We start from the raw sequence: 14,554 nt of genomic DNA, 5'->3' as shown, positions 1-14,554 counted from the left end.
TAAGTTAATTTCTAAGACGATTATTTGTGAGGAATTATTTAAAAAAGAGGTGGTTGTTTCTTCAGGTAAGTTCTGTACCCTTTTTTGTTGAGAACCATCTCAGGATTTTGCAACCCCCTAAGACTTTTTTTGGTACTTTGAACATATCATATGTTTTAATTTAAAGGATTTGGGGATCAATCACCATTTTTCTTGGTCTTTCAGGCTGGTTCTTTGCAGGCAGGGACGGTCTTCCTGCCTTTACCCTGTTAATGACCGGAGCCATTGTCTCCAGATTCGGTGAGGTCTTTAAGTGCTTTTCTGTAGTCGTCGATGCATCTTTTGTTGGGACGACAATGGAATCCTCCCTTGTAAGTACAATTGGGAGTAGTGATATTAATGAAGTGGGAGTGGCAGAGTCCTCAGTGCGTGTGAGGTCTATTTGGGCACTTGTTGACAGTGAGTTACAACTCGACCTGTCGGTTCTCTGTTTTTCTTTTTGAATAATTATTGGGTCCAGTATACTCTTAAGAATTTGTGCAATTTGATCAGTGTTTTTGTCCAAATTGGACTGAAGAGCTGAAATGAACCATTCCACAAAGATTAACTTGAATGCATCAAGCAATTACTGTTGTCTGGTCCGGAAGTTGCCCATTCTGGGTCTCAATTAGTTTCATGAAGGGTGACATTGTAATAGCAAATGCTGAAAACAGTCTTGCGTCAATTTGCGCAGTTCCTTGGGACTGATCTTCGACCTGGGCCGCTGCTAGATCCAACAAAAGGTCCTCGTCGCACAGGACTACTGGGCCGCTGTGTCTTTTACTTGAGAAAGGCGCCTGCTGTTGAACTTCTGCTGGTGGAAGCCTACTAGTGGACACCTTGTACCTGTATGATGAAAACGTTTGTTATGATGACTTTTCTGCAGCGTTTAATTGTACCTCAGGACCTACTACTACTCCTTTCAGTGAGTGCCCGGAAGGTGGAAAAGCAGGAGTTGGATCAACGCGGGAATTGCCCTGTAACAACACTTTTACGTTCGTCGGGCTTAGACAATAGCTAAAAATGTCTGGATAGGAACGAAGGGTGGATGTAAGGCCCAACAGATTCCAACTTTTGGCAGTTGCGCAGTGGCGTAAAGGTTTCTGTTTGGACTGAGTAACTATTCCAAATGTGAATAGGTCTCTTGAAGGCAAAACGTTAACTGAACTACCCCTCGCCCCAACCTCTGGGGGTGGTTTAACTAGTGGCAACACGCCACTGTGTCCCGTTGATTGCATTTTTTTGGGGAATTAGGCGAGGCAGTCAATAAACAGTCGGGAGGGTTCTGGATACCCCCACCCTTTTTTCCTTGATGTGCGATTGTCCTCCGGTGCCTCGTCTTCCGAGGCTTCTCTTTCCATCGACGAGTACTTGTTAGATGTAGGTGGCGTTTGGTCAATTGTATTGTTTGTGTTACCCAACATAGTTATTGGTTCTTGCAGTTCAGTAGCTTCCCCAAGGGGTTGGAGCAGATTTTCATGTGTTAGGGTTTCTTTGCATATGTCAATAGATGGTGCTAGCACAACCCTTGACATCCTTTTCGTATTTTACGTAAGTGTTGATGATTACAAAGAAAAGTAAATGGAGGGTTGCTCTTTACCTTGGCTGAAAACCGCTGACTTTCCTCTCCTCTTGGGTCCTACTCAGCCCTGAGCTCCTGGATCCGGTAGTGACCCTGATGAGGCTGCACTCTGTGTCATCGTCACCTAGCTTCGTGGAAGTGAATTGGGTAATTTGTAATCGGATCACCCGGCTCACGGCAAAGCAGCAAACAGTGAAACAGTGGTCGTTGAAAGAAGACCGCCCTTGACTCGCACAGGCTTTACGCCGCAAGGGTGCAGGTTCTGTGTATTGTTCTTCCTGTGGGCGGAGCATCGCAGTTCAGTATCGTTGTGATCCTTAAAGTGAGAGTGCCGGGATACTGGTAATTGTGGGGCTTGAAGTCCTCTGGCCTCTGCCTCAGTCCAGTAGCACTCGCTGTCTCGTTCGTGTTTTTCCTCGTGCTGGCGCAGTGAAATGGAAGTGGTCAGCACACCGTGCACAGCACAGTCGTCGTGGCACGCGGCACAGTGAAACAGTGGTTGTTGAAAGAAGACCGCCCTTGACTCGCACGGGCTTTACCTTAATACCTTAATACATATAAATAAAGAACAGTGATTAATAGAAAACATCTAGAATTATCAGCTATTTGGCCTCAATGCTTGCTTTGTGTTTGATATTACGGGTATAGACTCATGATGCCTTTACTCAGGAGGACTTCAGGACATAGACTTATTTTGCATATACTGATGAACTCAAGAGTTCTGCAGTCCTCTCTGCTGAGTACAGATTTCTCAAAGCGGAAATGCCATAAGATAAAACAGGGGGAATGAAAAAGTTGTTTTGCAATTTTCTTTTTACACTTAAAAACCTCTTTTTCTTACAAGATTAAAACACCTACCCATCTCTTTGAGCTCCATGTTAACAAGGTCCATCCAACAAGTATCAATTTCATCGAGATCATAGCGACAGACTCCCAAAGAACGAGTTCTGAAGAAATCTTTACTTTGAGAACTAGCTGATGCGCTACTTGAAATTAGAAGAGGATATTCTTCAAGTGCATACAAGACCCTGGGGAAGGAAATAAGACAATAGATGTAATTGCTGCATTGCAATACAATTATGTTTAAAGGACACATACATGATGCAAATTCATAACAGCACAAACTAAAACGTTTGTAGTATAAGCCTTGAGGGTTAGATTTAGTGCTCAGTGGACAGATGCTTCTGCAGTCAGAGGACACAGGTTTGAATCCGGCAGGTCAGACTCAGCTTTTTTTATTTGAAAGGCTGGTGACAGAAATACCAGAAACTGTTAAAAACAAGACCGATAACGGAAGGGTCACAATAAAATGTAGTTTGGTATAGAGGCTAAAAAAATATATTTCTTTTTTTTATTATCAGAGCTGTCTATTGGTCCCAGACCTACCTCCCTTCTAATACTTTGTCATCGGGGTTAAATCATTCTCTCTCTGTGCCACGTTACTTCTGCAAAGCTCATTATAAAACCCCGGTGATGGACATAAAGAGCTTGTTTTTAATCACATTGCGGGTATGTTAAAAAGAAAAAGTATTTCACCTTAGTGACTTCTGTACTCTTGGACCATAAACCCCTTTCCTCCAGACTTATGGAAGTCAGCCCAAAAGGACAGAGTTCTGTTTGAATCATTCCCCTTTAAACAATGTGTTGTGTAGTAAGGAGCCGCAGTGTGGACGTGGCTAGCCCCACTGACCCCACCCACCGGCCACACGTGTCACTTCTTGTAGCCGCTAGAGTGGTCACCTGAACTGTAGCTCTATTTAGAGGCGGACAGCGGCGACACGCATGGAGGTAAATGGACTGAGAGTGCAGAAGTCACTATGGTGAGCAGTGGAGTAACTTTGATGAAAATGTGGGGGGGGGGCATGACATCTGAACAAAAGGTGCCCCAGCCAAATGAATGGGGACAAAATGGTGTGCCATGAAAGTTGGGGGGACAAACACCCCTTTCCCCCCTAAAATTACGCTCATGATGGTGAGTAACTTTCTCTTACTCCTACGCCCGTCCTTTTCATCCATACTTATGGGAGATTGAAAAACAAACCATACCGGGAACAAGGAAGAAAAACACTAGTCAAACAAGTTTTGCAATACCACCTGGCCAAATCTTGTGTCTGACCTGGCAGCAGTGCCCATACACTAATGCTTGCAAAAAGCAGATTAAAGGCCAAGGTTGTGGCATTGCGGGAGATGTCCCAGGGTACGTTCCTCTGGAACACGACGGATGGCTTAAGCCTTGGCTCGAACTACATGCACGTGTAAGTCACTGGGAACTGCTCTTCTTTTTAATTTTGTAAGCCTCTACAGTGCAGGACACACTCCAGCGAGCGATTGTTGCCTTAGAAGCTTGGAGGCCCCCGGCTGTTGACTCCCTAACATTACAAATAGACTGTCTGATCTTCTAAAGGATCTTCTAAATTCTTTAGATCTGTCCAAGTAAAATCTAAGCAAGGGGCTCACATACAGAGTGCAAAGTCCTTTCAGCATCGGTTTGAAAAGGAAAAAAGGTAGGAATTGACTTCTTGATTTAAGTGAAAAGAGAGGATTTTGGGTTAAAAAGAAAAGTGTGTGTGCTAATTATCATCTTACTTATCTTACTTTATGAACAAAAGTGTAAGGTCCTGAAGATGACATAACATGAAATTCGCTAACTAATTATAAATGGTTATAACCGATTATGGTCCTCAAAGTGCCTTTTCATAATTGGATTGGCTGTCAAGATAGAAAGTCTCTGGAAGCCTAAGATTCTGCAAAAGCTGATAAATGTGACTTGCATGATTGAACCCTATCCCCCCGATGTCAGGTGAGACAGGAATGATGGCATATCGTCCAAAGAACCAGAATGCAGATCTAATGACCAGTGAACCATCTAGTAGCAAAAGCTACTCCACTTCTATACCGACTACTAGTAGATGTTTTCCTAACCACCAGAATTATTGACAAATTTTGCTCTAACAAACCTCTGTGAGATAATTTTTCAGGTACCGAGCTGCTTTCACGAGATTTGCAGAACGTCTCCCAGAGAGCCAGATCCTGTCCCATTAGAGACATAAAAAGATTGTATTTGTGATTTTGCACCTTTGCAAACAAATACCCTCAAGGATATCCCCATTTCTGAACATTCTCCTGATTCACAGAGGATTTGAGCTCCCACTCGTAGTTGGAGTGAGAGAGGTGACTAAGCTTTATCCATCAGTGCGTTGAGCTCTCGGGCCAAATGAATCACTTGGAAAAGATAAATGGTGACGACTACCTATTCCCACATTTTACTAGCCAACCAGGAGAAGGGGGAACTGGTTCCCCCTTGCTTTTTTTATGTAAAACATAGCCATCATGCTGTTGGTCCTAATCAGAAAAGAGGTGTTGCGAATGATGGGCAGGAATGATTTAATTGCCGTGAAAATTGCCTAAAGTTCTTTTTCCTTTAGCAACCAAAGAGCGGGAGTCTGAAGCTGGTTTAGAGTCGCCCCTCAACCAGCGAGGGACAAGTCTGATATCATATTTTGAGGACGGAGGGGGACGTGGCCAACAGCCATGCAGTGAGGAAGCCTGGTCTGCGAGTTCTTGCCTGATCGCTCTATATGATAAGTCCTACAACAATTTAATTTGCTCTAACGAAGGGGAAAGTGCCTAGGACGGTGGCCAGTAGCTGGGGAACAGCTGGTGTAAAGAGACCTGAGCCGGAGAAGAGCTGGAAGCGCTGCCGACGAGCGCACATGAACAGGGTCGCTGCAGCTTGACTGATATGAGAGTGCACGAGAAGCAGTGCGCTGCAGGGCATATCGCAGAGGCGATTGCAGAGCAGCAGTGGTCCTGAAGCATAACAGAGCCGGAGGCGGCAGAATAGATGGCATGCCGTGGAAGGGCAGCGCAGCTTCGGAGGAGTGGTAAGGGTGCAGTGGAGCACTGGAGAGCAGCTGCAACTGCGGACTACAAGTGCACATATCGGTCGGGCAGTCGGGCCCTCAACTGTAAAAAGGAAGGCAGCGGGGAGCCACGGGCGCACCTGCCGGCGAGTGTACGGCTCCCCGAATTGTGAAGGTGGCGAGGAGCGGATTGAACTGCCTGCAGGCACTGCCGCGGTTGGGCGAATGCAAACAGGTGGCATTACGAGGAGGCAAGAGGGGCTCCACTCCCCAGGGGGAGCTGATTAAAGTGGCATTCTCCAGGCTGAAACTCCCAGGGGTATGGCAGCATGCAGCGCGAAGCCTGGAGCAACACACCAGCACAAGACACCATGCAACATTGAGAGGAAGCAAAGCTGCGGCAGAAAAGCAAGAGGAGGCCCGAACTAAGTGAGAGTCTTGAGTAGGGGTGTACCGAACTTCGGCTTCGAGTAAGTATTCGGCCGAATTCCGGCTGAAAAAAAGCTATTAATAGTTTCTTGCTATTCGGCTCCTGCCGAATACTTTTTCTTTTTTTTATTCAACATTGTTTGTAGTTTGATAAACAAACTTTTACAACTTTCTTTTACATTTCATGTTTCATATACAGTTTCCAAACAATTAAAATACAAATATAAGACATCCACAAAACAACATTTCTGCATATTACATTTCTCCATTGAGTTAAAATAGTTACACTTATTGGAGAACACATTTCAACAACAACATAAAACCCAACCAATGGGATCGCACAATGTCATGATTTATGGATTTCCCAATCAAAAAATGTATACTAGTGCCATAACTTGTGTGACAAATCTTAACTGATAAGTACTTTTGTTTGTCCAGACAATAAAAGAGACCATACACAAAAAATAACTGATCCATGTAAAAGGGTGTTAGTATAAAAGGAAAAAATAAACAGGAAATCAGCTTCATGCAGCCTTTAGGAGAAATGCAAATTGTTTTTTTTTCCGGTTCCAGATTTAGAATGCCCAAAAACCTTGTAAGGCATAGAATGGCCTTGGTGCTGGTACACCACATATATGTGAGCCATAGCCATTCCCTTGTCGACATCAACGCTCCCAGTATCTCAATTCCAAATACTTCAATTCGCACGGTTTCAAAATAGACAGAATAGATGGTCAGGTGCTTTAAGGACTCATACTTATTTGGATCCTCACAGAATCTACAACCATAGCTACTGAAAGGTGTAATGTGCACTGGTCAGTTTTTTATTCTATCCAATGTGTGTATTTGGTTTAATTTAAACCTCAAATACAAGTCCCTTGCTTTGTGACAAGGGAATTGTAGTAGGTATGGTTTGCGAGGTAAGCGAGCTGTAGAAAATATAGCTGCTTCTTTATAACTCTTCAGTTTATCGATAGAGTTTAAGGTTGTAAACCAATCATGCGTAAATAAACATATTTTTACGTGTGCTTGCCGAAATTCTAAATCAGCAGGAGTTAAAGCTAAATCGGCCAATAGTGCAACCAATTTTTTATAATATTTTCCGATTGATGGTCGATTGGCAGCGTTTATCATTATGCCCAAATCTTCGTATAGGGAGTTTTTAAGAGGAAATAACATCTTTCCCAGATTTGATAGCTGTCGCCACTTGTATCAGGCAGACAAAGACCTCAAGCCTAACTCCTGTCTTAGTATCGCATTGGGTAAAGAATTGGCCAGGCGCAACACCCCCTTCCATATGCATCCTTGCAACTGGTCAAGAAATTGATCAATGTCAGCTAGACACATGTGCATATAATTTGATGGATTCAACTTTGAGGGCGTAGAATTCAAAGAGAGGAAGTAAGGAGAATTTGCAGTATCTATTTAATACCATGCGCATTTGTGTTACAAGAATTTTAGATTTTTCATTGAGGACTTCCTTCCAAGTTGTAATTGCAGTGGAGTCAGTTATTGTGTAACCTAGGTATCTTATTGATGAGGCTTTGTGACAAGGGAATTGTAGTAGGTATGGTTTGCGAGGTAAGCAAGCTGTAGAAAATATAGCCGCTTCTTTATAACTCTTCAGTTTATCGATAGAGTTTAAGGTTGTGCACCACTCATGCGTAAATAAACACATTTTTACATGTTCTTGCTGAAATTGTAAATCAGCAGGAGTTTAAGCTAAATCGGTCAATAGTGCAACCAATTTTTTATAATATTTTCCGATTGATGGTAGATTGGCAGCGTTTATCATTATGCCCAAATCTTCGCATAGGGAGTTTTTAAGAGGAAATAACATCTTTCCCAGATTTGATAGCTGTCGCCACTTGTATCGGGCAGACAAAGACGTGAAGCCTAACTCCTGTCTTAGTATCGCATTGGGTAAAGAATTGGCCAGGCGCAACACCCCCTTCCATATGCATCCTTGCAACTGGTCAAGAAACTGATCAATGTCAGCTAGACACATGTGCATATAATTTGATGGATTCAACTTTGAGGGTGTAGAATTCAAAGAGAGGAAGTAAGGAGAATTTGCAGTATCTATTTAATACCATGCGCATTTGTGTTACAAGAATTTTAGATTTTTCATTGAGGACTTCCTTCCATGTTGTAATGCAGTGGAGTCAGTAATTGTGTAACCTAGGTATCTTATTGATGAGGCTCTTGGAATAAGAGTGCTGCCGATGGACCACTTCCAGGAGCAAGTACGTCTCTTGAGGTTCTTGAATATAAATATGTATGATTTTTCTGCGTTAAATACTAAGTTGTGTGAACAGCAATATTCAGCAAACAAGGAAAGTTTTGTTTGGAGGCCGAAGGGTGTTCGATCGAATAACACAATATCATCGGCGAAGGCAAGCCAATGTTTTTTCAGGTGGGCAAGTCTAGCAGGATAGGTGATTTGTTGCGTCCAAGTGCCATTAATACCACATGAATACAAGTTAAATAAAGTGGCTGCCAGGTTGCAACCCTGCTTGACACCCACCCTAATCGGGATGGCATTAGTTGTTGCACCTGTCTGATTTACCCTAACGTAATAAACCGTGTTTTCGTGAAGTTTTGCAATTAAGAAAATGATGTGCAGTGGAATGCCCAACATTAGCATTTTGTGCCAGAGTAATCCCCGCACCACGCCATCAAAGGCGGCTGTCAGATCTATGGAAGCCATTTATAGTGGCCCAGAGTCGACAACCTTTGTTTTGGAAAGTAAATGGGCTATTAGAGTGGCATTTAGAGCCGTCCCCATCTGTGCCCGAAAACCGATTTGGAAGCGAGAAAGAATTTTGTGTTGCTTCAAATGGGCATAGAGATCACTGTCAGAATTCCTCTTCACACATTTGACCCGTAGTGTAGAAGAAGAATTCTTCCCACCAATGTACCCCTTTGTATATAAGAAATACACAGTGCAAAGGAATCAAATTGGTTGAAAGAATGGATATCCCACCGAGACCACGTGGCTGTAGGAGGAAATAACACAATTAGTACCAAAAGACTGATGATTGAAAATCACGATTCTAATCGAAAACTCAATACACTAACCTGAGAGAACTGAACAGTAGGTAAGTACTACCACGGTCATGTTAAGAGAAAAGGCCCAGAAAAGTTCTGCAAACAAACAATATTCACTATAAGTAATGTTATGTGACTGAGAGAATAAGGATACTGAACTAGGTGAACTTTAACACAAGAATTTCCTTACCAGGGAATATCCATGAGGGAGTCCGTAGAATGAATGGATGACAGGAGCCATCTTCAGCAATCCGCGACAACAAACAGTACTGCCACGGTGTGGGGAAGAGTTCTACCAAGGGTTCGAATACCCACGTTGCAGTAGCGGCTGTCCTGCGGTGCAGCAGAGGTTGACCCACGGTGCAGCAGTGGCTGTCCCTCGAAGCAGCGGAGGCTTTCCCACGGAGCAGCAGAGGCTTTCCCGCGGAGCAGCAGAGGCTGTCCCGCGGTGCAGCAGAGGCTGTCCCGCGGTGCAGCAGAGGCTGTCCCGCGGTGCAGCAGAGGCTGTCCCGCGGTGCAGCAGAGGCTGTCCCACGATGCAGCGGAGGCAGTCCCAAATACCAGAGCACACTAGACGTGAATTCACAATCCAAAAGAGAAATCCTTAAACCGGTCCGAGTCCAAATATACCTATCGGTCGCCGAACAACAGTCAAGGAGTAGGCAAAAATGAAATCAGGTCACAGAAGCCAGGGATCCAAGAACCATGAAAAACTATGAGGAAAATTTGCCAAAACAGTAGGGTAATCCAAAGCCAAAAACAACTACAATCCGGGTCAAAACACGAGCAATGATCGTAGAACTAAGAAACAAGGAACAGAACGCCAAAAATTCTCAATCAGAAGCGCTGAGCAACTAAGGAGGAGGGGCTAAATACCCAAGTTCACCTGATCAACGTCGTGATCGTGCACGAACGTTACCCCTCCTTAGCAACGTGTCACTAAGCTTCCATGGCAACCTCCAGGATCTGCCGCAGATTGCGTTTCTGGCAACCCAATGCCGCTGTCCCAGCGCTTTCTTTTGTTTACTTTGTCCAGCTGCTGAAGATGCACGAAAACCCGTACGCAAATTCCCATGCCCGACAGTACCCTCCCCTAAAGATAGACTCCGTCTCCTCGAGGCCCAGAACTCCGAGATCAAGCGAGGGGCATGAAAATGCTGTACTGGTTCCCAGGTTCTTTCCTCCGGTCCATAACCCTTCCAATCCACGTAATACATCCTGGTACCTCTAGAAACCTTAGTATCCAGAATTTTATGAACCTCATACTCCTCCTCCCCTTGCACTGTGATGGAAGGGGGGCGAGCAGGAAGAGGGGTTCTGGGAAGAAAAGGTTTGATTAGAGATACATGAAAAACGGGATGTATCCTCCATTTAGCTGGAAGAGACAGCTGAACCACTACGGGGTTGATTATTGCAGTGATTACATATGGACCAACGTAACGCGGAAGGAGAGCTCTCCTGCCAGGAATATGCAGATTTTTCGTAGATAGCCAAACCTTATTTCCCACAGTATACTGAGGAGCCGGGGACCGGTGGGCATCAGCAAAACGCTTGGCGTTTTCTTGTGCAACAACGAGGTGTTTCTTCACCTGATCATGGATTGTACACAGGTTCTTAATGCAAGAAGAAGCCGCCGGCTGGCGTGTGGGCAGAACAGGAGCAACAGGCAAAGACCGAGGAGGACGACCGAACATGGCAAAAAATGGGGAAGAACGTGTAGAAGAATGTAAAGAATTGTTATATGCAAATTCGGCCATAGGAAGCAGTGAAAGCCTTGAATCCTGATATTGATGAATAAGGCACCTTAGATATTGTTCCATGGTGGAATTGAGGCGTTCAGTTTGTCCATCCGTTTGGGGATGATAAGAACTGGAATATCTTTTGTCAATTCCAAAAGAGGCAGTAAGTGACTTCCAGAAATGTGAAGTAAACTGCGAACCTCTATCCGAGATGATGACGCAGGGAAGACCGAAGAGGCGAAAAACGTTCTTCAGAAACAATTCCGCCAGACTCGGGGCAGATGGTAGACCTTGACAAGGCACAAACAACGGCAATTTGGTGAAGTAATCAATGATTACCCAGACAGTGTCAAAACCTGATACCGGAGGTAAATCAACCACAAAGTCAATCGAGATCATATACCAAGGATACTCAGGAACGGGCATGGATTGCAAGAGTCCAACCGGTTTAACATTAGGAGCTTTACATTGAGCACAGACATAGCAATGGGAAATGTATTCAACAACGTCCTTAGACATCGACGGCCACCAACACCAGCGCGGCAAGAGGTCAAGAGTCTTCCTACTGCCGGGATGTGCTGCTAAACGTGAATCATGGCACCATTGAATAGCCTTTTTCCTAGTACCACTATCCGGAAGAAACAGTAACCCCTTGATATGTGGCAACCCCCGAATGATTTCAAAATTGAGTTTTTACGGTTCTGCAGGATTGTCTCTCACCCAATCCTGTAGATCGCTTTTTAGGGTTGGTTGAATGGTACAACCACAAATCACTTGATCTGGTAACAGAAGAGGACCTTTCGATGTGCGAGGGAGAGATTCTCCATGGATACGTGAAAGAGCATCCGCCTTAGTGTGCAGAGCACCAGGGCGATAAGTAATCGTGAAATCGAACATCGAAAAGAACTCATGCCATCTGGCATGCCTGGCTGTGGAGCACTTAACGGACTGTAGGGCTACCAAATTCTTGTGATCAGTGTATACCTGAACAGGAAAAACCAAACCCAATAAATGATGTCGCCAAACCATGAACGAACCACGAACGGCTAACAACTCTCTCTCTGTGATGGTGTAATTCCTTTCGTAGGAGGTAAGTTTTCTAGAGTGAAAGGCCACCGGGTGTAGCCCCTTAGTCTCCGGGCATTCCTGAGACAAAATCGCCCCTAAGGCTATGTCTGAAGCATCCGCCTCTACCACAAACGGTAACTTCGGATTAGGGTGTTGAAGAACAGGTGCGCTGGTGAAAGCGGATTTAAGCCGTTGAAAGGCTTTGTTACAGTCATCATTCCAAGACAAAGGCGTCTTATTGCTTTTTAAAGCGGTCAAGGGAGCGACCAGAGAAGACAAATCTTTAATGAACCTTCTGTAGAAATTAGAGAACCCCAAAAATGATTATAAGGCTTTCAAGGAGGTAGGAATTGGCCAGTTCAGAACTACTTGAACCTTAGACTGACTCATTTGTACTCCGTTACAAGTAATCTCATAGCCCATAAATTCTAAGTCGGATGCATGAAAAATGCACTTCTCTAACTTCGCATATAAATGATTGTCACAAAGCCTCTGTAGAACCCTCGTAACATGTTGTACATGTAATTCGTAAGATGCAGAATAAATCAATATGTCATCCAAATACACCACAAGAAACTGGTCCATCATATCATGGAAAACGTCGTTAATGAAGTACTGGAAAGTAGCGGGCGCGTTGCAGAGCCCAAATGGCATGACTCTATATTCGAATAATCCGTATTTGGTCTTAAAGGCCGTTTTCCACTCGTCTCCGCTACGGATCCTTACCAAATTATAAGCCCCTCGAAGGTCCAATTTGGTAAATATCACGGATGATCCTAGTTGGTCCAAGAGTACAGAAATCAGTGGTATGGGGTACTGATTACGTACCGTAATGGAATTGAGGGCACGATAAGGAACAAGTTACTTACCTGTAACTGTTGTTCTCCAGCATGGGTCTGGCATGGATTCACATGCTCATGAATATTCCCCGTCGTCAGGCTGGGAATCCTCGGTAAAGAAAAAACCAGTATCAGTTTCGTTTCTGATCTGTCTTTCGTAGTAATAACCAATCACTGGTCTCTGCGTCATACTGACCACAGCCAATGACTGCCCTCTACCTAAGCACCGCCTCTGGCAGCCATCTTCAGATTTGGTAGCACGTGAAGTGGCAGCTGGGCCACCGCTGGCTTCCTGACTCTACGTGATGTATTTGAACAGGGAAACTTCATAGAATGGTCAGACCTCCCTCCTCCACTCAGGCGTCGACCCTCTGTATGGCTGCAGTACTCTTCACTTCGAGCACATCTCAAGTCCACCTATCCGGACTTCCCCGCCTTGCCCACCGATGAACCTATAGTGGAGGAGCTCTGTTCATATCTCTCCTTCAGGGGTAAGGTGTCGCGGCTCTACTCCTTGCTTCAGGCCAGAGCGGCCCCCCACTTTACCGAGCTCAGACGCAGATGGGGGGAGGACCTTGGTGTCGAAATCACTGATGAGAGGTGGGCTCGGATGTGCGCCCGGACTCATGAGGTCTCCTACAACACTAAATTTAAGCTCATCCAGTTCAAAGTCTTACACAGGTATCATCACACACCCGTGAGACTTCACCGCATGTTTCACACTAACCCGCCTACCTGTCCTAGATGCGGCGCAGATCAGGCCTCCTATATACACATGCTGTGGCTATGCCCCCATCTGTCCCAATTCTGGCTAGACATCTGCTCTACATTATCAGATATTCTAGATCACCCAATCACCCCCACTCCTCTGCATTGTTTATTCCACGACTTCCCACAGCTCTCCCGTGATGCTAAGAAATTGGCAGGCCTCAGCATGCTATTGGCAGTTCGCTGTATATAACTCTGCTGGCTTCGCCCCAGAGGGCCCACCTACACCCAGTGGCTCAGATCGGTCACATGGGCTCATGACACTGAGCATTCCTGGAGTGCTATACAACACTCCCACTCTAGACCAAGAGACATCTGGCCGAAATTCCGTGACTATATTGCTGCCATGACTTCACCCCCCACATCTTCTTCTACATCCCCAGATGTTTCCCCCTAAATACCATACTACCCCGGGGCATGTATATTATCCTCTGAGTGTTGCCGATTATTGCCATATTACATTCATGTAATTGTATATGTTCTTTTCTTATACTGTCTGCAAATTATGCTGGTGCCTTGTGGTCTGCCTCTGGACCTTGTTTGTGCTGACAAGTCAATAAAAAGAGTTTTAAAAAAAAAAAAGAAAAGTTCATACAATGCTGTTGCCTCAGGACTCTCTTCCCCAAGACAAAGATTGTCCAGACTTTACCTCTCAGGGTTCCCTTGCCCAAGAGTCACTCATAATAGATGCTTCACAAGTTTCCAGAAAAAAACATAGGGTCTGTCTGACCAATCCTTTGATTAGTATCACCAAAACGTCACTCTTTTGCGGTCTCTGGTCTAGGCACAGTTGTCGGAGCGCACGGTCCACCCATCACAGGTCACGCAACCAGAAGCCAATTGCTTTAGGTGTGAATAAATGCTTGATGTTATCAAGGTTGACACATGGAAAACCAAAGGTCTAGACGCAGTTGTCAGACCACACAGCCGACCCATCACATGTCACGCAACCATGGATTTTCCCGAGCTGATGTTCAATGGTTTACAAGTTCAAATATTTCTTGAGGTGTTCCTTTAGCAAGAAAGTAGCAGGATTCAATTTCACTTGGGCTACTTCAACCCTTCTTGCCAGAGTATTCGACACATTTAACCTTAAAGTCAAAGCCTCATATTCTTTCCTAATATTCATTATTCAGGTTTTTAAATAGTGGCTCATTATTCAAAAGTTGCAGAATTACTTTCAATATACTGCTTCTG

At 44.6% G+C, this 14,554-nt stretch overlaps 1 protein-coding gene across 11 annotated transcripts in view; it reads right to left on the bottom strand.

Annotated features, from left to right (window-relative positions):
• Window positions 1-14,554, bottom strand: part of JADE2 (jade family PHD finger 2) — a 1,406,581-nt gene that overhangs the window by 683,068 nt on the left and 708,959 nt on the right. For all 11 annotated transcript variants that reach the window (XM_069652559.1, XM_069652560.1, XM_069652566.1 and 8 more), the window contains one exon: window positions 2,459-2,628. In XM_069652559.1, coding sequence (XP_069508660.1) covers window positions 2,459-2,628 — 170 coding nt within the window. The remainder of the gene's footprint in view (window positions 1-2,458; window positions 2,629-14,554) is intronic.

This window comes from Ambystoma mexicanum, chromosome 3p (genome assembly GCF_040938575.1).
Source record: "Ambystoma mexicanum isolate Mex_15411 chromosome 3p, UKY_AmexF1_1, whole genome shotgun sequence".
NCBI lineage: Eukaryota > Metazoa > Chordata > Amphibia > Caudata > Ambystomatidae > Ambystoma > Ambystoma mexicanum.
This window is presented reverse-complemented; position numbering and strand designations above follow the sequence as displayed.